General features: G+C 42.9%; 1 protein-coding gene across 2 annotated transcripts; it reads left to right on the top strand.

Annotated features, from left to right (window-relative positions):
• Positions 1 to 3,149: 3,149 nt before the first annotated feature.
• On the top strand, positions 3,150 to 21,710 carry GMFB (glia maturation factor beta). Of its 2 annotated transcripts, none has more exons than XM_054199793.1 (7): positions 3,150 to 3,239; positions 5,427 to 5,523; positions 6,080 to 6,129; positions 7,098 to 7,149; positions 8,212 to 8,292; positions 10,474 to 10,547; positions 21,366 to 21,710. In XM_054199793.1, the coding sequence occupies exons 1-7, from the start codon at positions 3,237 to 3,239 to the stop codon at positions 21,396 to 21,398; spliced, it is 390 nt and encodes a 129-aa protein (XP_054055768.1). In that variant the 5' UTR covers positions 3,150 to 3,236; the 3' UTR covers positions 21,399 to 21,710. The 2 variants fall into 2 exon arrangements, with proteins under 2 accessions (XP_054055768.1, XP_054055767.1); XM_054199792.1 differs by lacking the exon at positions 21,366 to 21,710 and adding an exon at positions 13,102 to 17,010.
• Positions 21,711 to 23,046: the final 1,336 nt, after the last annotated feature.

The raw sequence follows: 23,046 nt of genomic DNA, 5'->3' as shown, positions 1-23,046 counted from the left end.
AGACACTCCCGAAGCGCCAGGAAAACAGACAGAACTGTGCTATGGATGCACATTCAGGGACGTGTTTTGCTGAACGCTCTCGAATACAACCAGGAGAGGGGCTTACACTCATCACCCCTCTAGACTCCTCGGCAGATCAGTTGTTTAAGGCTCCTCCCCATCCCAGTCCCAGCACCTTGTTTGGTTCACCTGAAACACCCTCTCCTCCTCTGAGCTTCAGCAGTGAAACGGACTGGTGCCCCAGCAGCGGCTCTGTGTCCTCTCACACATTAGTAACAACCCTGCCTTAAAGCCTGGCAGATTTAGCTGAGAACCAGTATAACACCAGGCACCTTACCCAATACCCGCTCATTTTATCTACCACCAAGATCTGAGATGTCCATCTCCACCAGTGACAAATTTTTTCTTTGAAGCAGCCCTCCCTGACCCCCACACCCTCACATCAGGTCAGGTCCTCTCCCAGCCACCCTATTTTCTGCACAGCTTTCATCCTCTTCTCCTGCTGAAGCATCCCCTCTTCCCCTACGGTCAGTGCTAGCCCTCCCCACGCTCCTTTCTTCAACACAACCCCCCTTCCCTGACCACTGCCAGGCCCCACCCACCCCGCACCCCCAGAGCTATTCCCCACGGGGTGCCAGCTCCCATTAGCCCCCTCCCACGCCACACCACGCCACACCACCTCATTACACCGCCAGACCTCCGCAGCCAAGGCCTATCGCCCCAGACCGGCCTCCACAGGCAAGGACGGTGCCGGCCGCCCCCACAGCCGGCCCCTCCGCCGCACTCACCAGCCCAGCACCAGGCCGCTGGTGACGAGGAAGCAGACGAACACCACGGTGATGTAGAAAAGCGGCGAGTACTCGTAGAGCGTGACGAGGAACACGGCGGCCATGGGGCCGAGCCCCCAGGGCGGGGGAGAGCCAGGCCGCACCAGCCGCCCCAGCACCGGGTCCAGCCGCGGGGCGCGTGCGCCGCCGCCGAGTGAAGCCATTGCCCTCAGCTTGCCCGGAGATGGGCGGGGCCGGGGGCGGCACCGCCTGGATTTGCACAAAGCATTTAAATAATTAAAAATAAAACAAAACAACAAAAACAAATGCGAGCGTGCCCATCCGGCACAACCCGCCTTCAAACACCTCCGTGCCTCAACTGTGGCAACTCTTGCGCTTGGAAAACTGACCTCGAGGAAAGAGGGGATGCTGCCAAATTCCTCCCGTGATCTTTAATTCTGAACAGCATTAGCACTGCATGCTGCTAAATAGTATTAAATAGCACTACACAAATATGTTTTGCATCCTGACGTGAATAACCACCCTGCCTACACAATACCACAAGAGGAAAGAGCTGTATTTAAGAGCACGCAGAGATTAAGTGATGCTTCAACAGCTGCTCAACAGTCCTGCGCTTTGTGGTGTTTACTGAAGCTCCTGTTGAAAACCTGCAATTTTATCTTATAGATCCAGCATTTAAGTCTTTAATATAATTCACAAGAGGTCGTATCTGAGATGTGAAGCCTTCATCTATACTTTCATTCTCTTTGAGCAAGCAAAGCAATGATATTTTTCATTCTCACTGTTACAGGATCGCCAAGACGGCATTTTCTTCTCAGTCACAGCACAAAAAAGGCCAGATCTTTCCTCCAGCACCTCCACCGACAGCCTATTATGGAAAGGAAGCATCTGCCTTGCGCTCGCTGCTCGTATTTGTGATTTGTGAGCTCCAAATCCTGGTTTACTTCCAGAACTGTGCTCAATTTGTATAAACAAGTGTTATGATTTGAGGAATCCACAACAATTTATTGTCATTTAGATAATTATTCTCTCACCCGATGACCCCTCCCTACCAGGAAGGGGAACTGGGAAAAAAAACAAGGAATGCTGAGTGTTGAAATGCAAACAGATTTAATAGGACAAGACTGAATAGCTACCATTACTAATACCAAACAACCAGTATTGATCCTGATACCAATATAAACCAGACAAGGACTATACCCAGCCCATTCCACCAGCAGGAAGCTGCACTCCCAGCAGGGACAGCCAATGTGGGACACTGCGAGCGCTGCAGCTTCAGGAGGAAGGGAAGGGGTCAGGGCTCCGGCACCAGGGAGAGTTCTCTGGACCACCACTATCAAGGGAGAGTGAGAGAGAACTCCTCAGCAAAGTTTGTAATTTGTATTGAATGTGACATTCATGGTATGAAATAATCCCATTGGCAGCTTGGGGCAAGTGCCTGCGTCTCGCTCCTCCTCGTCCCTGCACCTGGTGAGCTCGAAAACACTGAGACCTTGAAACCCCCACACCAGAGCTGGCTAAAAAGTAAACATTTTCACCAATTCAGCCACTAGAGTCTTCTAAAAATGCAGTTTTCCCAAGCATTAGAAGATACTTTCCTGAAAAGTAAAATCACTGAAAGATAAATTAATCTTGTGTCACTCAAACCAGGACTACAAGAAGTACCAAGAGCAGCAGAGCTTGCCAAGTCTCCTTTCTACCTCATGCTTGAATTTTTTTCATCTTTATTGAGACAGGCATCCCAGCTGAGGCTTTTTTAACCGTCATTTTTCTGTGTGTATTCTCTGGTGTTTTTGTAAAGGATGTGAAGTTCCCAGTAGGCCTCAATGGCCTCGTCTAACTACAGTTACCCGCCCTGAACCTGCTCCTGACCCCGCTCGCGGGCTGATATCCCGGCCCGGCGTGTGGATGAGGGTTTAAACAGTCAGCCCTTGTCACCCTGGTGGCACCTGAGCCGCTGAGAAGCCGAATTCCCCCATCCTGAACCCATTTTTCCCGCCGCTCAGAGGCCGGCCCTGAGGGGACGCGCGCCTGCCGCTCGCACGCGGCCCCGCCCCGTTGCCATGACTCCGCGGGGAGGAGGGGGCGGGACCTCGGCACCATGGCAACGGGGCGGGGCGCAGCTGGGTGCGAGGCCGGGGCGTCACGTGGCGCGGCGGCACGCGCCCCTTAACCCCCTCCCTCCCCTGAGGCGCGGCGGCACGTGCGCCACTCTAGGCGGACCCTTGAACCTTCCCGCTACCCGTAGGCGGGGAGGGAGGGGGGAGGTGCTGCCCGCCCGGCTGGGGCAGCGATGCTGATTGGCTAGAAGAGAGGCGGGAGGCGGGGTTTGGGCCGCGCAGGTGCAGTGGGGTGCGCAGCCCAGTCAGGAGGAGGCGGCGGCGGCGGGCGGTGGTTTCCGTTGTTGGCGCGCGAGCGGCGGCGGTTGGGCGGTTGCGCGCGCGCAAGATGGTGAGAGGAGCACGCGCTGCCTGAGGAGACCGGGACCGGGACAGGGCAGTGGGGAGCCTGACCGTCCTCCACGGGCTCGGGGGGCAGGGTGTCCCCCGCTGAGGCGGGAGGGGCGGCCGGGCTCGGCGGGCCGGGGAGGAAGTTGCGAGGGGAGAGCAGGCGCCTTCGGAGCGGCGGGGGCGGGCAGGGCTCTCCTCAGGGCCGGCCGGTGCCCTTCGGGAAGGGGGTGGAGGTGCCGCCGTGAGGAGCTCCGCTGGCCCGGTCCGTCCCACCTGTCGGCCCGCCGGGAAAAGCACCTCCTCGGTTGTTTTGTGCTGGGCGCTGGCAGCCTGCAGGGTGGGAGCGAAGAAACAGCTTTTCAAAAAGGAAATCATGACCCGTTGGGCAGGGGGCTGCATCGGCTTCTGAAAATCTTAGACGTATAACGTTGTTATCGGTGGCTGAGGTTAACCGGCAGCAACACCCCCCACTGCGCTGTTTGGCGGGTGTGCCTGCTATCCGTGCAGTCCTCCTCTCTCTTGGCTTGACTTTCTTTAGTTTTTATTCAGCCAAGCACTGGTTTTTATTCAGCCGAGCTTAGCCCCAGTAGCTGCTCTGAATCTGATGTCACCATGTGCTTTGCAGGCACAGCCTTTGGCTTCTTTTAAGGATTTATATTTGTGTGGCTGCACAGGTATGAACTGCTTACCTGCAGTGTCTGCTGGAAGGTGTTAGGAAACTGCTGAGCCCCGAAGACTGGGAGAAATGCTTCCTTCAGAACAGAGCATTTGACACAGAATATAACTTCAACTTTAAAATGCATCCTTGATTTCTGTTGTGTGTGGTTTTTTTAAGTAGAGACCTCCTGAAATAGTGAGAGTGGCTTTTAATGATATTTGTGGATCAGAGGGAGCCAAGAACAATCTGTAAAGTTCAGGGGGAAACAAGCAAAATAATGAATCATAGAGTCATATGAAACAAGCAATATAGTGAGGACTGCACACACAGTGCTTGACCTGTCCTGTCGCAGCAGAGCCTGATTTCCTCTCCAGCTGTTAAAAGGAAGCAGAGGCACAAGACACTGTGCCAGAATTCTGTCAAGGTAGAATTCTTTTTAGGAGTAACAACAAACATAGGGTATTTCCAAGGAAGTGGGGAAGGAGAGACATTGCTCTGCTTTTTGAGGAAAATCTCACAAACAAGCCAGTGTTGAACAGGAGGAAGCAGAACTCAGAGTTTAAATAGTAAGCAGTGATTTGTCTCAATTAAACAGCTCTTTAGTAGAGTTTGTGGTAGGTAATCTTGCAGATATTTTTTATTTGCACATTTTTTTAAAAGAAGTCTTGAAATACAGTTTTGGCACAAAAGCCTTGACACCTTAGGAATTTAAAAATACAATAATGTGAATAAGCTGGAGATGTTAAATAACTCTTCTTTGTCTAGCTGCCATACATCTCTTAACTGTGGAAATAGAGGTTGTGTGTATAAAATGTTGCTCAGGAAATGGCAGTGGTTGGCTTGGTACAGTTTAAAAATTGCATGTGTAAGGGAAGATAACCTGCACAGTTGCTTGTGAAATAGTCATTTCCTTCCCCATCTTCAGTGTGGTGACTAATATGTTATCTGGACATTTCTTCTGAAAACTTGGAGTTAGTGACATACAAGCACATGGGGGAAAAGTATGCATGCTTTTTGATTAAGATGTCTACGTGTGTATATCTCAACAGTTCAGTTAATGTTTTTGTGGATAAAAATAGGCAGTGACCCTTGATTACTGTCTGTGTTCTTCTGAAATGCTCATAGTAGCTCCTATTATTTTAAATGCTTAAATTACTATAGCCACTTTACTGCCACTCGAAGGGGCTTCCTTATTTCGGGACTTGTCTTGGCAAATGAACTGTTAGATTTGTTTACTTCTAGGACCTATGAGAATGATCCCATTTCAGGAATAGCTAATAAAATATTTCTGGTTAACTATGTGGCTTCACACAGTTAACACCGAGGAGGGATATTAAGACTGATAAGTGTTCTTTCATTTGTTTTAAAAACTGCTTTCATCCATGGTTTTTCTAGTTTATGAAAACTAGACAAGTTGCATGCAGTTCTACTCTAGTAGGGTTTATGCGTGCATATGCATGCCATGGGAATTTTTTCTGGTTTACTAGAAAGATTTATCTTTCCCTCCCCTCTGCCGTTTCCTTTCTGTAGAGTGAATCTCTGGTGGTTTGTGATGTTGCTGAAGACCTGGTGGAGAAACTGAGAAAATTCCGGTTTCGTAAAGAAACCAACAATGCTGCCATTATAAGTAAGTTAAAAACACGTCTGACAAAAATCACAAGGTCTTGCAGAAAATCCTGTCTCCTCTTTTTCCTTCCCATGTAATGTTGCTACTGTAACAGGTAAAATGTGAGCCGAGAGGCTGTTTCTTGTATGAACTTCAGTGCTTCCAATTCTGCCTGTAATTTTAACCATAAAGCAACACTGTTCTTACAATACAAAACTTCATCTACTCTTAGTAGAGTATTTGTACAAAATTGTGTCTGAGTCGACCACTGCTTGTACAATAATAGTAAAAAATGTTGTCAAGGCACAGTCATTTTGACTTTGTAAATTTTTTACCCTTTGGGTAGGGGAGTTTGACATTTCTGTCTTTGAAATTTGAGAAGAGTGTGTTGCAACGAACAGTCCTTAGACTATGCACTTCTCGTGACTTCAGTGATTTTGTGAAGTCATGGGTTGGACTGAAGAAGCAGAATGGAAGCTCAGGGAATATACTTGTGGGGGAATGTTAAAAAGCTTTGTGCACGCAATGTATAAATGCATTGAAAAAACATTGATCTACGTTTTATTTTGATTTATAGTGAAAATCGACAAGGATAAGCAGTTGGTGGTACTGGATGAGGAGCATGAGGTTTGTTAAATGAATTGTAAATAAGAGTATCTTCAGCCTGCAATGTATTGTTGTCTCTAAGGTACTGCCTTAGTTTCAAATTGTTATCAAACTCTTAATCTAATTTGGGTCATGAGCTTATTTAAATGCATGGTCACTCTGCATGTAAAGCACAGCACTATTAATAGTGGAGCTATGCAGAAGCAATTGAGTTGACTAATTAATTGTGCAAAAAAAGTTATTCTAAAGCTGTTATGATACAACTATGTAAAAAGCATCTTTGTCACCTGCTGGCTTTTTGAAGAGATTTCTGCTGTGTTTCCACGTAGATCTGCATATTTGCCTCTGAGCTGATCTGCCATCAATTAGGAGCTAGGATTGCTAATCCTCTGCAGACTCTAAATTTGATAGGTGGCATAATAAGGTCAGCCCAGCATGTAGTGTTTCTTAATGATACATAGGGCAAAATTAAATCCTTTCCAGGGATTTGAGCATTAACCATAGCTCTTATTTTCTAGAATGTAGAAGTTAATGTAATATCTCCATAGAATGAGGACTCTTTTTTTTTTTTTTGCTCGCTCAAGGAGGAAGGAGTGATATTTTCAAAAGCACCATTTATGTAGCTGATTTTAACAAATACTTGTTGGTCTGTGCTTGCTTACTTCTGTTTAGCACTAGAGTTAGAAAAGCATGGTAGCTGCCAGCATATCCAACTAGAGACCAAAATGTTTTCTAAACTCATTATGCCTAAAATAGGGATGATTATTCATGCTAACATTAATTCTGTGTTTAGTCATAGGAACCTATTAGCACACAAATCTTCCTAAACTGCTCTAGTAATTTGTGTGAGAGATTGTTATCAGTTCAACTGTAGATGTACATCTAACTTGCAGCTGTTTCACTGTTCCATTATTCTGCTTTAGTCTTCATAGTATACCTTCAGGTGCAAGATCATTTCTTCAAATATTGCTTGTGTTTAATGTTACCAGGGTATTTCTCCTGACGAACTAAAAGATGAGCTGCCTGAGAGACAACCTCGATATCCTTCTTGTGCTGCTGGCATTTGGTCTTACTCACTCCTGGAAGCTGTTCAAAATGTTCAGAGTCGGACTTCACCTTTTTAGGCCAATACTTGCCTGTAGTGTGACTTTGCTGATATTTTATTTGTGAGATAACCTGGGGATCAGTTCTCATGATGCACTGAATGGTTGTCCCACTTGTTGAAACAATGACTGACACATTTAAGCCTTTCCTGAGATTTTTATTTCCTTTTAGACTATATAATTTTTGTGGAAGTAAAGCAAAGCCATGCTGCTGTTAATGTGAAGTAGTGAGTAAAATGTACCAGCTTCGTATGTGGCTAATTCTAAATATAGAAAAGTGCCTGTGTAACTTAGGATTTGGTTTGGTACTTTCTCAGCATGTGGCCCTTGGTATTTTGCCCCAGTTACTGATTCTAGGAGTGCTGTAGGTATGTGATCTAGGGAAGAATCCTTGTATTTAAAAAAAAAAGGAAAAAAAAAAAAAGAGGGACAAGTAAATTATTCTTCACCTAGGTGAAATAAGAGGACTACTTAAGTTATAAGCGGAGAAAATATCTGCCTTCATTATTCTCAAAAGCTGGCTGGCACTATTCCACGTGCCATGCTGAATCTTTCCTTTCATGACCATAGTGCAGTAGGACGTTATGAATCAGAAGTCCTAGCTAAAACTTGAGCTGAAATTCAGCAAAACACCTGAAACAATGAAGTGCTTAGTCTGCAAAGAAAGACTTTGGCTTTCATTAACCCAGAAACACATTGGTGGGCGTGGGAAGTCTTTTTACAAAGCTGGAAGAGGAATATTTGTGATGAAAGGGTGATTTTTATGTCTCTGAGACAGCCCTCGCACACAGCTGTGGCAGAGGTTGGTAAAGACAGGCAGGGTCAGTTCTGAAAGTCAAATATGGAAGTGAAAACAGGAGAACAGCGAGACTACTTATCAAATGTAAAGCATCATCTAGAATGCAAGACTTATTTGTGCCTGTGTCAGCCTCTGATAACTGAGGCCTATATCCTAACAAAATCATTGATTTCTTAGTTTCTTTAACCTCAGAAAAAACATTTATTGTGTATAGTTACAAGTATCAGCATGATGATGGAAGAGTTTCTTATCCATTGTGCTTTATCTTCTCCAGTCCAGTTGGTGAGTGAACACTGTGAATGGTAGCTACTGTGTGTTGTAAATGTTCTTTGCTGTGGAAGATAAAATGAGTGCTTAATGCTTGAATAGATGTTCAGATGCTTAAGGCTGGATTTGGTTATGCCACTGCTGGAAGCAAGGCACTGTAAAGCTATGGCGTTATCTGGAGACTTTCTTTGGCAGATGGAAATCGTTAGTGCATTAGCTCCATCTTCACCATCAGCTCATTGCAAGTGTAGATGCGTTAATCTGCCCAGATCTCCCTAGTTGCTAAAGGTTTCCACTGCCTCTGGGGTTTACGTTTAGGGCACTTAGGAAGTATGGTAGAAGAGATTCTCTTTTCCATTTCTGAAGACTGAGCAGAAATGTTAGTTTCCTGTGTAGCTCACCAAAAGGTGTCTTTCTAAATGTGCCTGCCCCCTATGGTGGTGTGTGTAGCAACACCCTTCTGTAAAGGAAAGGACTCTGGAGTGCTCTGCGTCTATTCATGTAGGTTTACCCTGTTTCCTGTCACTCTCTCCTCAAATCTTAGGGAAGCCTCAAAATATGACCAGACAAGGCTCAGGAAATGGGTGAGGAGAGGGCTGGAAGATGCCACCTCTGTTCCTAAGGGTTTCTGTTCAGTTCTGTCCATTTTGCTATTTGGATGTTAGTGACTGGGTGGGAAGAAACTCCTCTCCTTCTCAGAAGGGCGTGGGAACACCTATCTACCTACCCATGAAAGGAACAGGACTCTGTAAAAGGGTTAGGGTGGGATTAGAGAGGAGGGTTTTCCAGGGGGCCTATGTACAATGGGCAGCAACAGAGGATGTCTCCAAACAGTGCTATGATGTGAAAGAGCTGTCACAACTATGGGTGAAAAAGAGGAAAAGAGGGTTCCTTGACCCAGATCTGGGCAGGTGAAAGTGCTGGGTGAACAGACTATGTTCAAGGAGAAAGAGACTCTAATCTTGGGTCCTGCCAAGTTTATATAGAGCAATAGCTTCCTCTGCTTGTGTCACAGCAATCCTCAACATAAAAACCTGCGCAGGGAACTGTGTAATTTTAATAGAAGCCAAATAAACTGCGGTTTGATTTCGACTTACAGAGGTGAATTGCTGCTGTGGCTTCCACTGTGTTCTGAATTGTAGTAGGGTAGCTTGCTGGTATTACTGGATTATCCTCTAGAAGATAAACTGATTGCATTGTTTTACCCTTCATTACTCAGAAGTGGAATAACTAGGTAGGTAAAAGAGTTTAGCAACTAGCAAGAATCTTTGTATGAATGTTATGGGTGTTACTTTTCTTCTGAAGGATAGATGTTTTGTGAGTTAGAACAGCAGTTAAAATCTGCCTGGGAGACCTTGAAATGGCAAAGCAGGCAGACTTGTACTTCATAGGGAAGGAGAGCTTAGGCAATGTTGTTTATGGGTGGTAAGATTTAAAAGTACACTCATCTAGAAACTTCTGAACTTAAGTTGCTTAACTTCTAAAGAAAAGCCTTTTTTCTTTCCCTTGAGGTCTTCTGTTTGAAAAATTTTTCTGCAACCTGAAGTTAGTGGTTAGACTTACACTGGAGTCAGAAACAATGAACCATTAGTTGGGCCTCTAAACAGCAGTTAACTTCAACTGTAACTGAAGTTCCTGGGGCGGGGCGGAGGGGAGGGAGGGAGTTGTTTTGAGCTACCAATTCAGTTGGGGGATTTGGGGAGAGATTCAGAGAAAAAACAATAAATTCAAACTGACTTGATTTGTTCTCAGTTTGACTGGGGCTCAAAGGCATATGCTATAAAGATCTGTGTAAATGTAACTAGGAAAGACATGGGAATCTTCCAGAAATAGCAAGAGGGTAAAGAATTGGATGTAGTGTAATCAGCACACTGCTGTAGTGGCGGGAGGTACTACTGCTTTGTTGGCTGCAAATTCAAGTTTGACTGCTGCAATGCTTGATGTTAGCTCTAAGCAGAAATGCAGGTACATCTTGAGACCACCAATTCAGCCTGTATTACTTCTGGAAATGTTTTTCAAGTACTAGATACGAAAGTAAGAGCAAGGATGATAATGTATATAAAGAAATAGGTCACTTTTCTGAATGGAGACTTTAGCTTTCAGTTTGGTTTCTTTAAAAAAAAAAATCTTATTTTTAAAGTGTTGCAGTCAAAATAACTAAACAACCTCTCTTTTTTTTTTTCCACACAACTACAGGATGTAAGCCTGAACAGCAGATGATGTATGCTGGAAGCAAGAATAAGCTTGTACAGACAGCTGAACTCACTAAGGTATAATTGACTAGTTGAAATAACTGTCTCCCCCCTTAAATGCGGATTGCAAAAGCTGTTTTGTGTCTTGCTTGAACCTATCGCGAGAAGGGTGTTATGAGACTTTGTAATTACAGTGAAGTAGTAATTAGGAAGACTAAACAGAGGAGTATATGCAGGGCTATGTAGAGTTTTAGGGTACAGGAAGAACAGTGTTCTCTAAAACTAGAGATGTCCATCGGTAGATCATCCATCCAGATGGATGTCTTTACTTTGGGAAATGGATTTATTGATGGGAAGAATAGACTGAAGTCTTAGTACGGTGTGGTGCTGACTGGTTTTGCTGCATGGGGTTGTATGCTTGCAGAACATAGCCTTCAGAATAAATAACATGTGCCAAAGTGCTGAACAATTCTAAATCTTCCTGTGTTGGCCTCCTCCACTACTGAGACCAGAAGAAATCACTGCATTCAGTAGGCCTAGGTGTGTATATATATTTAAAAAAAAAAAATTGCTACCAAATTGTCATTTTGGAGATCTTTGAAATCTCTGCTTAATTGGCATCTAGAGTTACTAAACTTTTAGAGTTAGTGTTCACTTCAGGTTTTTCATACAATGTGAAATGACCTCACCATTCCCTTTTGGTCTTCCTTATCCTGACTGAGTACTTTAACATCCCATTAAAAATGTATATTGGGGCAATAAGAGAACTGTGAACTTCTACCTCTTCTAGCTGTACCTTGTAAGAAAGACCTCTCTGTTTTAAATTAGGCATCAAGTTGACAGGAGTAAATAGGAAGGAAGCAGAAGATAAGATGGTGGAAGCAATCAGTACAGCCCCAAGAAATCTTCTGTTTGTTGAAACTGCATCTTAGAGGCCTGAGAACTTTAGCATCTTTGATAGAAAAGAATTCCATCAGGAGGAAGGCTGTTTTCAGTGAGTGAGAAGGAAGGCTTGAGGAGGGGGAGGTGAAAACCTGGGGACTAGCTGTATTGGAGTTAGTCTTACCTGTCAAGTGGGAGAAATTCAGTCTGAAAGGCTTTTGAATGAAAGTCGAGGAGTGAATATAGAGGGCCACGATCATTTACCTTCTGACGGTGGAGAAGATAGCCTGTGTCCAGTTCAGGTTGCTTACTTGCCCTTCAAACGTGCTTTATTCTTGCTACTCACTGAGCCATGTTTCATTTTAGCTCATGCTGTGACTTCCTCCTGGTGCAATTTCTGCATGTGACTCAACCGAATCCTCTTATTTTTTCAGTCCTTTGAATGTTAGCTTGCCTTCTGTTAAGCTATTCTGTTCTTCTAACTGAATTTTGGGTTTTCCCCTTATCTTTTACCTAAAAAAAAAAAAAACACCACACCAATATTAGTTGATACTAGTGGATCACTGTCTGAGTACAAGAAGCAGTGTCCAGGCCCCACTCCAGCAGAGATGAGAAATGAGGAAGGAAAGACAGAAAACTTGAATTGTTTCCTGAAGAAGATTGAAATGGTAAGATGGCTGAGGACAGGACTAAATAGGAAGATCATTCCAAACAGCAGTTTCACTGAGAAGCTTGTTTTGAGTCTTACAAAATCTCCTCCATTCTGTTGGCTTGAGCATGCTTTTTGTGTCTATGTAATCCATACCATTTGAAGGGCAGATAACTGATTTAATGCTAACATGGCTTTATTTTTAGTGTTGTCAGAATAGTAACAGCAGTCTCCAGTTAAAATATTTTTCTTGTTTTCATTGCCTAGAAGGAGGCTTTGAAGGCGTGTGGATTTGTAAAATTTACTTACCTGATTCTTCTGAAGAGATGAGCCATTTGTGGGCATCTCAAAGGCTCTAGGTAGCAATACAGATTTAACTTAGCCTCTCCTCAAGGGTATTAAAAAAAAAAAAAAAAAAAAAAAGGGCAGCCCCCCCTCCTACCCCAGTTACTTGCCCATATATAATATAAAGAGTATATTGGTGTCTTTGGTCTTGTTTTCTCCTTCAAGGCTGTTAAAGCTTTACGACTTCCATAAAGCTTTGGGTTGGTGGTTTCTGGGGTTGTTTTGAAAGTTTTCTATTCTGAGGTGTCCCGGGCTTGTTTCTTACAGGGAAAACATTGTGGTACTGGATACTATAGATTTATTTCAGTTCAAAGAAGGAATAACTGTCTTGGGCTGAGCAAACTTCCTGAACTTTAGGCTTAATTCAGCCCAGAGGTTAAATTCATTTGTATCCTTCAAATAGACAATCTTGTTGCTGAGATACTGCACATGAGATGGTGCCATTTCAGAGTAACTTTAAAATGTAGTACATGTGCTGTTCTCGCGTATTCTTAAAGGAGAAGAATGAAGTCTAGAAATAAGAGTTAAGGAATTCTTATTCAAGTTAGTAGTATTCCTTGCCACTTAGTCTTGAGTATTTTCCACTGATATTACTTTAGAATATTAAGTGATCCTTTCAAGAAAGCATATGAAAAGTCTAGGTTGGTCACTGATTTATTATGGCTCAACTTGTGTAGAAAGGTATTGATTGCATTGTATGCTTACTCCTTCCAAGTATCACCACCTCAAGAATTTGTACAATGCAATTTTGTTTAGGTATTTGAAATAAGAAATACAGAAGACTTAACTGAAGAATGGCTGCGTGAGAAACTGGGCTTCTTCCATTAAGAAAACCTCTGTAATAAGTATTTATGTACCATCCTGATAATACTGGAACCAGACATGAATACTTACATCTAAAAAATGCACTGTATTTACATCTGTCTCCTGCAGTATATCTCTTGTGCAAAGTTTGTGCAAAGAATAGCAGGTCTGTCTCCTTGAAGTAACCAATCTTTGCAGGTGTTTCCTTATTTGTACCTGTTAAAAGGGAATACTCCTCTGCAGGGACTCCTTTTGCACTCTTGTGACTAATATTTCTATAACTAAAATAGTTCAGTTCTGGATTTATAATTATCTACAAACGTAATTTGGAAGCTGACGCTAACTTTTTCTGAGCTACAAATGCATCCTTATGACATATACTAGCCATTTATATGCAGAAATTGTGTACTGTCACTTAACGTTTCAGACTTTTTGACTTAATGTCTTCTCAATTTTGAAAACTACTCCCTGGAAGCATTTAGTATTAAAAAGACAAAATCCTCGTACAGCAAATCCATCCATTTAACTTTCCATCAAGTCCACGTGAACTTTCTCAAATTCTTGGAACTAATTTTTATCATTCCAATAATTCCTCAGTTGACTGAGTCAATCTTACTAAATTTCAGGGCAAAGCTTTGACTGTCCAGTTCTCATGCTAATGTAGTCTTACAGGAACTAGGTGATAACTAAGGGCTGAATTACAACTCTGGTTACTCTTGTACCAGATGTCTTGCATTTATAACTTATTACACTGTTATGAAGTTTACCTCTTTGCTCATTTCCTGTTATATGGACACCTGTTAATACTGTGTGCCTTTAATTTGTTAGCTTTAAAATGACTTGAGAATTTTACACTGCCACTTACAAATTTGGTAAAAACTTTGGTAAAGAATCCAAGTAACATTTTTTCCTAGTGCCTAGTGTTGCAGTTGACATCTATTTTTAAAAAAAAGCGAACCTCATTTTCTTTGAAATTCCAGTCATCTACTCCATTTGTAGGAGTCAGGAGGTTAAAGCTTTTCATAATAATGAATGATTTATATCTCTTTTGTTACAAAAGTTGGCCACATATAGCTTTTGAGTACTTTAATTACAGTCTCTAACTTTCTTAACGGCTTGTTGGTCAAAATTACATTCCAGATAAAGCTTTTGCATAAGTGATAATTTGATTTTGATTTACTTACGGTTCATCTCTTTGAAACAGCAAATATTCTAATGTGAAAATAGTATTTAACTTTTATAAATGACCAGTCTTTTTACAGGTCTGTTTTATATTGAATAGAGTAGTTGTCTGATATGGGACATGTTCAGCCTGTGCAGTGGCAAAAGGAGTACTCATGTGACAGTATCTCACTATCTTGCTCATGAGTGTTTGTTGTGCTGCTGAACAAGTATCTGCGTAAGAGCAGCTTCCTGTTGATAATGTACATTAAAATACAGCTGCCCTAACAAATCTGTTCGGTGAGAAGGAATGCAGTGTTAAATTTGGAGGCCAGTATTTCATGCTGTGAAACCTTTGCTGAAAGAAGGTTTATTTTTCATTTGCAAACATATGTTGTGTTAGTGTTAAAACACTAATTCCTCTAAGATCACAAGGAATTCATTTGCAGAGGTCCTCAGTGTTGGAAATCTCATCTTAGTTTGATGTTACTGTGCATTTATTTGTATATAAATCTGACTTGAGAGGAGCTTTTAAAAATACATGTTAGAATGATCCAATTAAATTGATCTTTCAGTGCAGGAAAGAAATGCTTGTAATTACAATTAAATTTCTGTGTATTGAACTGGAAAAACAATTTCATTTCCCTGGACAAAAAAATGTTGATTATGAAACTGTTGCTTGATCGTTCTGTACTACAGATCAATAAAAACAATGTCTTTTGTGACAAACATTGTATAAATAAGACTTTGGCTTAAAGAATACTGTAATTCTAAGCATCAGTCTGGAAACAGCAAGAATCTTGTTTTGTTGGCATTGTGCTAAAGGTAAGACATGTCAAAGTACAGCGTGTGTGAGATGGAAGCTGCCACTTGTAACGTTCATCTTGGTTTGCAGTTGGGAAAACTGGATTAATAATCTTTGTCATTGTACTTTGTACACTGGTGGGCTGCCAGCATCCAACTGCTGCTTGCACAGGTCTTGACAGCAATAACTGTAAAAGGGGCCTGTCTCTCTCGGGAAGAGAAGGGAGGAGCTACTGCAGTCAAATGATTGAATTTGATTCTTCATCTCTGGATCAGTCCACCTTCTGCCGAGGAAATAATGCTACTTATGACTTTATCTTCAGTCTGAGTTCTTCTCAGTTCACTTCAGGTGTCCTTACTGCTTCCACTTAAGGACTTTCTGCCTTGGGTGCTGCCCCTCAAGTCCTGTAGAAAGCAAACAAATCCTGATGAGAGTATTAAAGCCCACTTTCTTGTGGAAGGTGATGTTGATGCTGTTCAGCCCACCAGTATTATTCTTCAAACAGTCTTGCTGGGAAACTGTACCTCCTTCCCCTTGCTGAGCTGTGGAAGTGAGGAAGCAGGTGCAGGTACTTGGAGAATAAGTGTGCAGAGGATGTTTGCCGTTCTGGGCTTGTTTGTGGTTTCCTTTTTAATGCAATGTTTTGACACAAGTGTCTGCTGCTTACTGTCCTAGGCTCTTGAGATACAGGTAGTGCTAATACTTGATTAAACAAAGACATTAATTATGTCAGAATCTTTCCTGCACAGATATTTGTTTTTGTAACATACTTTTCCCACCTTATCTTTAGAACTTTATTTTCCGTACTGCTTTCTCCTTACGATCAGTGGGAGGCAGATGTGTCCGTGTTCAGAAAGCCAGTATGTTCTGACTGTGCTTTACTAGTGAGTTGCCCATCTGTAATCATACATTTGTCTTGAATTTCCAGATCTCTAAAGAGGGTTCAGACTAAAGGACAACATAAATTAACTAATGCCACCTATGGGAGCCTTTGTAGCTAAAGGTCTGAGAGTCAGCATTTTCCATTGTAAGCTCCTATTTTTCAGGAGTTAGTAAGTTGGCCATAAAATCCTTGGCCTGGACTTAAGGGTCTCTCAAAGGGAGTCTTCTGCCACAATTAATATGGTTTGCTTTAAATATTGAATAGATGGCTGGGATACAGCTCTTGTAATCCTATTAATTGATGATAAGCTGAATTAAAGCATGAGTTTGCATGTCAGCCCATAAAATGAACTTGTACTATTTGAATATTTTTTAACAAAAAAAAAAATTAAACGCTGGTATTTGATGGTTTAAGTGTGTTTCTAGTATCCTGAATGCTGTTTTGATCTATTAAGGGAGGCAATAATGCGGGGTGTTGACACCTCTTCACTTCTCCAAAGGAGTATCTTATGCATTTGTACCAGGATTACATTTTTGTATCTTTAACTGTAAAATAGCTAGTCCAGAAACAATGTTAAACTGGTAACAGGGGTCTGAATCAAACATGCAAAAGCAAGGGAGTTCATTTCCTCGCTTTAGTGTGCTCAACAAAGAAATGTCATGCAACATGTTTTTTTGATACATCCATCTGGTAACTGTGAAATGGAGGTGTGATGGGATGTGAGAAGGGGCGCAGCGCAGTGCAACCCCTGCTTTTGTTACGTGATCCAGACTCTGTGACTTATGTACTGTGACAGGTCAGGGTTGGCACCAGTGCTGCAGGTGGTAAAAGGTCGACAGGTTCACAGACAGTTTTGAGAATTTGGCAATTCCATGAAAAAAAATCAGTAACCAGTACAACTTCCATATGCTGTTTAGTCTCTGCTCGTTCACATTGCATGTTTACTTTAAACCAAATCTTTTTTTGCTAAGCATGGTGCTTGTATTGGTTTAAATAAAATGTTTAATTAAGAGGTTCTGTTGCCCTGTTTTAATTGCAAAGTAGCACATCTAGCATGGGTGTCTGACAGGGGAAAAGCTGTTAATACCAGGTATGACTTTTCTCAGCTTCGTGGAGTTTGCTTTGGACTTGTAGTGTGGTCTTCAATCTCGAATGTGTTCCCTCACTTGCTCTCCTACCTAAAATAATTCCTCTTTCCATCTGCTGTGAAGGCTGTCAGCAAGGGAGAGGAGAGGACAGCAGCTGGTGGAGTCCTGTGGGATAACTGCCATCCTCCTCCGCTGCTTTGCACCTTTGTGTCACAAAACTCAGTGTGTGAGTTGTGTGAGCTGCCAGACAGTGTGGGCGCTCATTTTCATTCTGCAATGCCACTTAGACTTCCATGTGGCACCTCTCCCACAAGGTCACAGCTCCTGGTGTAACCTGGAGCTCTGAAATACAATATAGAGTGCAGGTGCCAACTGAACCGTGTTAGAGTAGTTGTCAAGGAGACCCCAAAGCTTGAAGGACTCAAAGGAACTTAGTTGTACCTTTTCCTTCTTGTGGTTGTTGGCTTTTTGTAACTGCTGGAGAAGAGAGAATTTTTCTGGGACGTGAGAGGAAGCCCTTGGTGTTCCTCAAGAGCAGTCCTGAACATTCAGGTATGCAGGCATGTAGGTTCCTGCAGCTTAGCAAGGAAAAGGACTTGTAGTTCTCAAACTGTATCTCTGGGGGTCAACAGTCAATCTTGGAGAATTGGCAACCTCTCTCTGGGCTGTTGTGTAAAGTGTTGGACTGCCTTGATTTGTGCCGTGTTCAAGGCATTGGGAGCTTTGGTTTCTAGCTGTTTCAATAAACACAAGAATCCTGAAGCACAAGGAGCCCTGGCATTAGCTTTTAATTTCTCCAATTAATACACGTTTGTATCTGCCAGGACTCTATATTGAAAGGTCAAACACGAGGCTGAGAAATCACATACCTCAATTTTTCTATTAGCACTCAATTTTCATTTTGTGGAAAAATGGAGGAAAATGGTGAAATTCTAGACAGTGAATATTCTCTGATAGCGGTTAGGACACTGCTGGCATGTAAAACTGTATTTCTGTCTGTGTAAACTTGGCCATCGTTGCCTTCCCAGTTCTCGCAGGCATTCTTCCATATCTGCTGTTCCTTTTGGTGATACTAAGATTATGTGATCTTGCGGGGGTACCAGACTGTCCGCTGCAGTGTGTATATGCAGGATCTTGTACGGCCTCACCTTGACTAGGCTCTGTGTCTTTTCTTTAATGCGCCCATAAAGTGAAGGAGATTATTTTAATACATTTACTTAGATGTAGTTAATCAGTGCGGTCTGTTTTGTCACACCCCAGGGGGATTGTCTCTTCTGGAGTGTTCTGTCATGTTTCGTTCTTTCAGGGACTGTAAACATACTGTTGCTTAACCTCATTCACCTTTGGTGATAAGTGAGACATCTCATACAGAACATGATGGAGCTCAGCTGAAACTCCCCTGACAGTTCCAGCAGCTCCTCAGCGGGAGGCAGAAGGGAGAAGAGAGCAATTATCAGCCAGAAAGACTTTGAATGCAGAACAGATGTGAACACTGGGAAAACAGCGTGACTGTCTTTCACGGCAAATTTACTACTGCAATGGGGAAGTCCCATCAAGGCTTTTTGAAAGGCACACTGTTAACCGTTCCTGCTGTTACGTGCCACGGCAGGCAGCTAGTAGCATGAACGCAGCTTCTCTTCCCTCCTCTGCAGTACTGAGCTTGACAATTAATATGATGCACCCTTGAAATCCCCATGCCAAACAGCATCTGTTGTCGTCACCTCTTTTCTGCACAAAATGGGAAGACAGCAGAAGAAAATGGGGCAGAAAATATTCAGTTGAAAGGGAAAGGGGCACCAGCCATCCTACATCTTCGCTAAGGCCTTAGAGGGCAGAAGTAGAGCAGAAAGTTAGGGGTCAGTGCCCTTATTGAGCTGAACAAGAAATGAGAGATTTAGTATTTCTTCAAAGTAATGTCTAATTTTAAATATCTGCTGTTGGAAAATACTGCGGGATAATTGGAAGTAGATTGTGCCCGCCTTGCTCACAAATGCAGTCTGCCTGGCCATCTGCTCTGACAGCAACAAATCGTGGATTGATTTGCGAATGTGATTAATTCAGCTAGGACGACTGGATCAAGGGATCAGCTAGAGATAATATTTATACCCTACCTCCAACTGTGAATGTGCAATTGTTTGGTTCAGAAGTACAAAACAAATTGTATAGCTGTATTACTGGAAGAATAGAAAAATAGAGGCCTCCACTCAGTAGCCCTGTTTTCCTTGGATGGCCCCGTTCCAAGGTCTGTAAGTGCAGTCTAACATAACGTTTTCTCTGTGAGGTGAAGCAGCACTCTTCTCATTTTACAGAGAGCTGCTGCATCTTTATTCCCTACGTAGATGCTACTATTGCTCTTCTTGCTGCAGTTTAGTCCTAAGATGTTGGAGCTGCTGGCTCTGTGACCCTGTCCACGTAGTCTGGAGAGGCAGACGAGGGCAGTGAGCAGCCAGCCTTCCTGGTGCCTGAGGTTGCTGATGGCAGAACTAGTGCTGATCTAGAGCCAGTGTGGGGCAGGACTTCAATCTTAAGAACAACCAGGGCGGTTGTTCTTGAGCCTTGAGCTGATTTGATAATACGGCTATAGCTGGAGAGATCAAAAGCAAGGTTTGTAATGGAATTTAGATGTAGATGAACCCTTTTGAAATCCTACTTGGTGAGATTTCAGTGTGTAAATACACGTTGGGCCTGTAGATGCCCTACTCAAGGCCGCAAGGGATGTCTGTGAGAGAACAGGGAGACCAAAGTCTCTCCTATGTCCTATGCTGACTCTTTTTCTCCCTCCCAAATTTTCAAGTGTGCTGTAGATCTGCTGGGGGCTGCAAGAGCTGCTTGGGGGAAGCATGAGGTTGTGATAACCAGGCTTTTGATGAGACACCGGGCCCTGAATAGCTTATTTGTTTTGATAAAAAGCAGAAGTTGCCTGTATCTCCCCTCCTTTTGGGCAAAAACAATAATTATGTTACAGCTGGTGGAAGAATGAATGCCTCAATTTGTCCCTGTGAGTAGCTGCCCTGACTCTACCTTGACGCAGTCTTCCCACCATATCCAGCAGTGACCAGGTTTCTGCTAAAACAATTAGCAGTGAAATAATTAACAAGGGAGACTTTTTTAGGTGTTGTCATTCAGTACCGGAGTTAACACCATCTTAAATTGCTAACACTATGGTTTCAGCTTCTGTTTATTCAGGATGATATTGCTGCACTTTGGATCAGAATTTAAAATTATTCTTTGAAGAGCTAAGGACTAGGCGTGACGTTTTCAGAGTCATCACCGTTACAGTTAGGCTAATGCAGAGTGTTTTGGAAAATCCCCCTCTTCCTTTGTTAATGAGCGGACGAATCCTGAAACACATCATAAAATAGTTCTTGAAAAAACAATTATCGGTCCCTTTGCCTGTTACACGCTGATATTATGCCATGGGCTCAGAATTCTATGGAGAGCCATTAACAGGAGCTCTACACAGCAAGAGAAAAACAAACCTTGTTATTAAAAGGACAGGTTGAGTATTCAGTATTTAGCCTATTAAAAGAAAACTGTTGCCATCTGACGGTAAATGTTGGAGGGATTGAGGCCACGAGTGGATTCCATAATGAGATGTGGTGAGATGTCTGGCAGCGTCTGTGTTTTGCAATTGAGTTTTAAATGTGATTCTTGTTTCTCTTGAGACTTACTTTCACGTGCAAAGGAATTTATAACATTAATTTGTTTACGTGGTCACATACGTAATGGTAAAAGTCTAAACAGGGATTCTAAAGATGAGCTAATTAGCGCAACAGGAAAGGATGTTTGCCGATTTGGAAAGGAAGTTGGTGCACTCGCAAGTCCAGGGATCTTTTCATCCCACTGATCAAAGATTGAGCAGCGAACCGACATCCTCCACCCTGATGTGTGTTAGCGCGTAAATGAGCTAAGTGGGTGGGGGAGATTGTGTGCTTTTGCTGGTTTTGACGTGTATTTAAAAGCTGCACAGAAAGGTGACCTCTGCTAAATGATATTGGAGAGTCTCTTCTAAACTGCAGAGAAATATTCACATTTTCCTCTCCTGAAAACCCGGTAAGCGAAGTCTTTATTGCAGTCAGCAGGATTTTTATTACCGCATTCAACAGTATTCGATTTCTTCCTTGATATCTATAACCGAAATGACTTTTTCCAGGGATATTATTTTTAATGTTGAAGAATGTGGTTAACCCGTGCATTTCTACCATGATAATTCAGAGAAATCGCTCTGTAATCTTCCCTCCCAGCTCTCTGACAAAGCACTGTTGTCACGATCTTCCAGAGTCTCCTTTCTTCAGCTAAATCTTCCTTATGAACAGACTGCAATACACTGAATTATGACTGATTATACGACTGTTTTCCGATAAGAACAAATACTTGAGAAGGATTTAAGATGAAGTGAACAGACACTGCCATTTTCCCTTGGGATTCCAATCAGGATTAAGCTGGATGAGTCCAGGTTAAAAGGAAAGTGCATTAAAAGCTGTAGGCCATCTCCAGATCCCCGCTGTGTCCTCCTTGCATTGTTTACAGTGTTTAATCAGGGGAGGTTCTGAGAAGGTCCTCGGTTGTTTGATTTCAGATCCCAAATAAATGAATGAAATGAGAATTGATTAGACCCTTTTCTACATTTCTAAATTTCTACCCTAATTTCCTTTTGTGTTATCTTAAAAAGACAATCTGTAATACAAGAAATCCTTGAACGAGCAAATCTTTGTTGTGCAAGATTACAGCTGCCTTCCGCTTTTCCTGGCAAGATAATTGCAGCTGAATGATATGCAAGCATCAGAGGTAATAAAACGTATTCCTTGAGGCAGAACCAGTATTAATTGCAAATGCAAGTACGTGGCTGACACACCTTTTTATTTCTGGTATGACATGTCCTGTTGCACAATGTTCTGTTGTACAGGAGCACAGAATATAATTAGCAACATAGCAACACCGTTGCTTACGTGGGTGTAGGACAGACCATTTGTTTCCCTGTTCTTTCTTAGTGTTTCAGCTAATACGGATCACGCATGCCAATCCAAACCCATCAGCATCCGTGCTGGGATGTGCCGGGAAGGAACTCTTACTGCTGCAGTGGCCTGTGATGCTGCTGACAGCACTGTGGTGGCCAACAGACACTTGGCATAATCCTGTGTAGAGTCCTCAGTGCACATTTATGTGTCTTGAAGCACAAATCCCCATGTTCCGGGTGAGCCTGGGGGCTCGGAGTGGGTCTTGCAAGGAGCCAGATCTCTTTCATCAACAATATTAGTAGATTTGGTGCCAAAGCATCTGTAATTCTGCAGGGCTTTGCCTCGCCAGGGAGGCTCTAGGCGTAACAGTTGAAGCAGTGATGGTCATTTGTTATGGATCGAGGAACCCACAACAACTTATTGTCGTTTAGACAATTATCTCTCACCTGATGACCCCTCCCCACACAGGAAGGGGAACTGGGAAAAAAACAAGGAAACCCAAGGGCTGAAATACAAACAGATTCAATACGGTAAGACTAAATAGTTAATAATACTAAAGAACCCATATTGATCCCGATACCAACACAGAATACAGGACCGTACCAGCCCATTCCACCAGCAGGGAGCTGCACTCCCAGCAGGGACGGCCAATGTGGGACACTGCGAGCGCTGCGGCTTCAGGAGGAAGGGAAGGGCTCAGGGCTCCGGCACCGGGGAGAGGAGTTCTCTGGACCACCGCTATCAAGGGAGAGTGAGAGAGAACTCCTCAGCAAAGTTTGTAATTTGTACTGAATGTGACATTCATGGTATGAAATAATCCCATTGGCAGCTTGGGGCAAGTGCCTGCGTCTCGCTCCTCCTCGTCCCTGCACCTGGTGAGCTCGAAAACACTGAGACCGTGAAACCCCCACACCAGAGCTGGCTATAAAGTAAATATTTTCATAAATTCAGCCACTAGAGTCTTCTAAAAATACAGTTTTCCCAAGCATTTTAAGAGACCTT

This window comes from Rissa tridactyla, chromosome 4, assembly GCF_028500815.1.
Source record: "Rissa tridactyla isolate bRisTri1 chromosome 4, bRisTri1.patW.cur.20221130, whole genome shotgun sequence".
In the NCBI taxonomy this organism is placed as follows: domain Eukaryota; kingdom Metazoa; phylum Chordata; class Aves; order Charadriiformes; family Laridae; genus Rissa; species Rissa tridactyla.
The sequence above is the reverse complement of the archived record's forward strand: the minus strand, read 5'-3'. Positions and strand labels throughout refer to the sequence as shown.

What these genes read in the sequence shown, in the direction of transcription:
- GMFB (XM_054199792.1), top strand. An exon ending in CAACAATGCTGCCATTATAA is followed by an intron (nt 5,524 to 6,079) that starts GTAAGTTAAAAA and finishes TTTGATTTATAG; the next exon opens with TGAAAATCGACAAGGATAAG. An exon ending in TACTGGATGAGGAGCATGAG is followed by an intron (nt 6,130 to 7,097) that starts GTTTGTTAAATG and finishes TAATGTTACCAG; the next exon opens with GGTATTTCTCCTGACGAACT.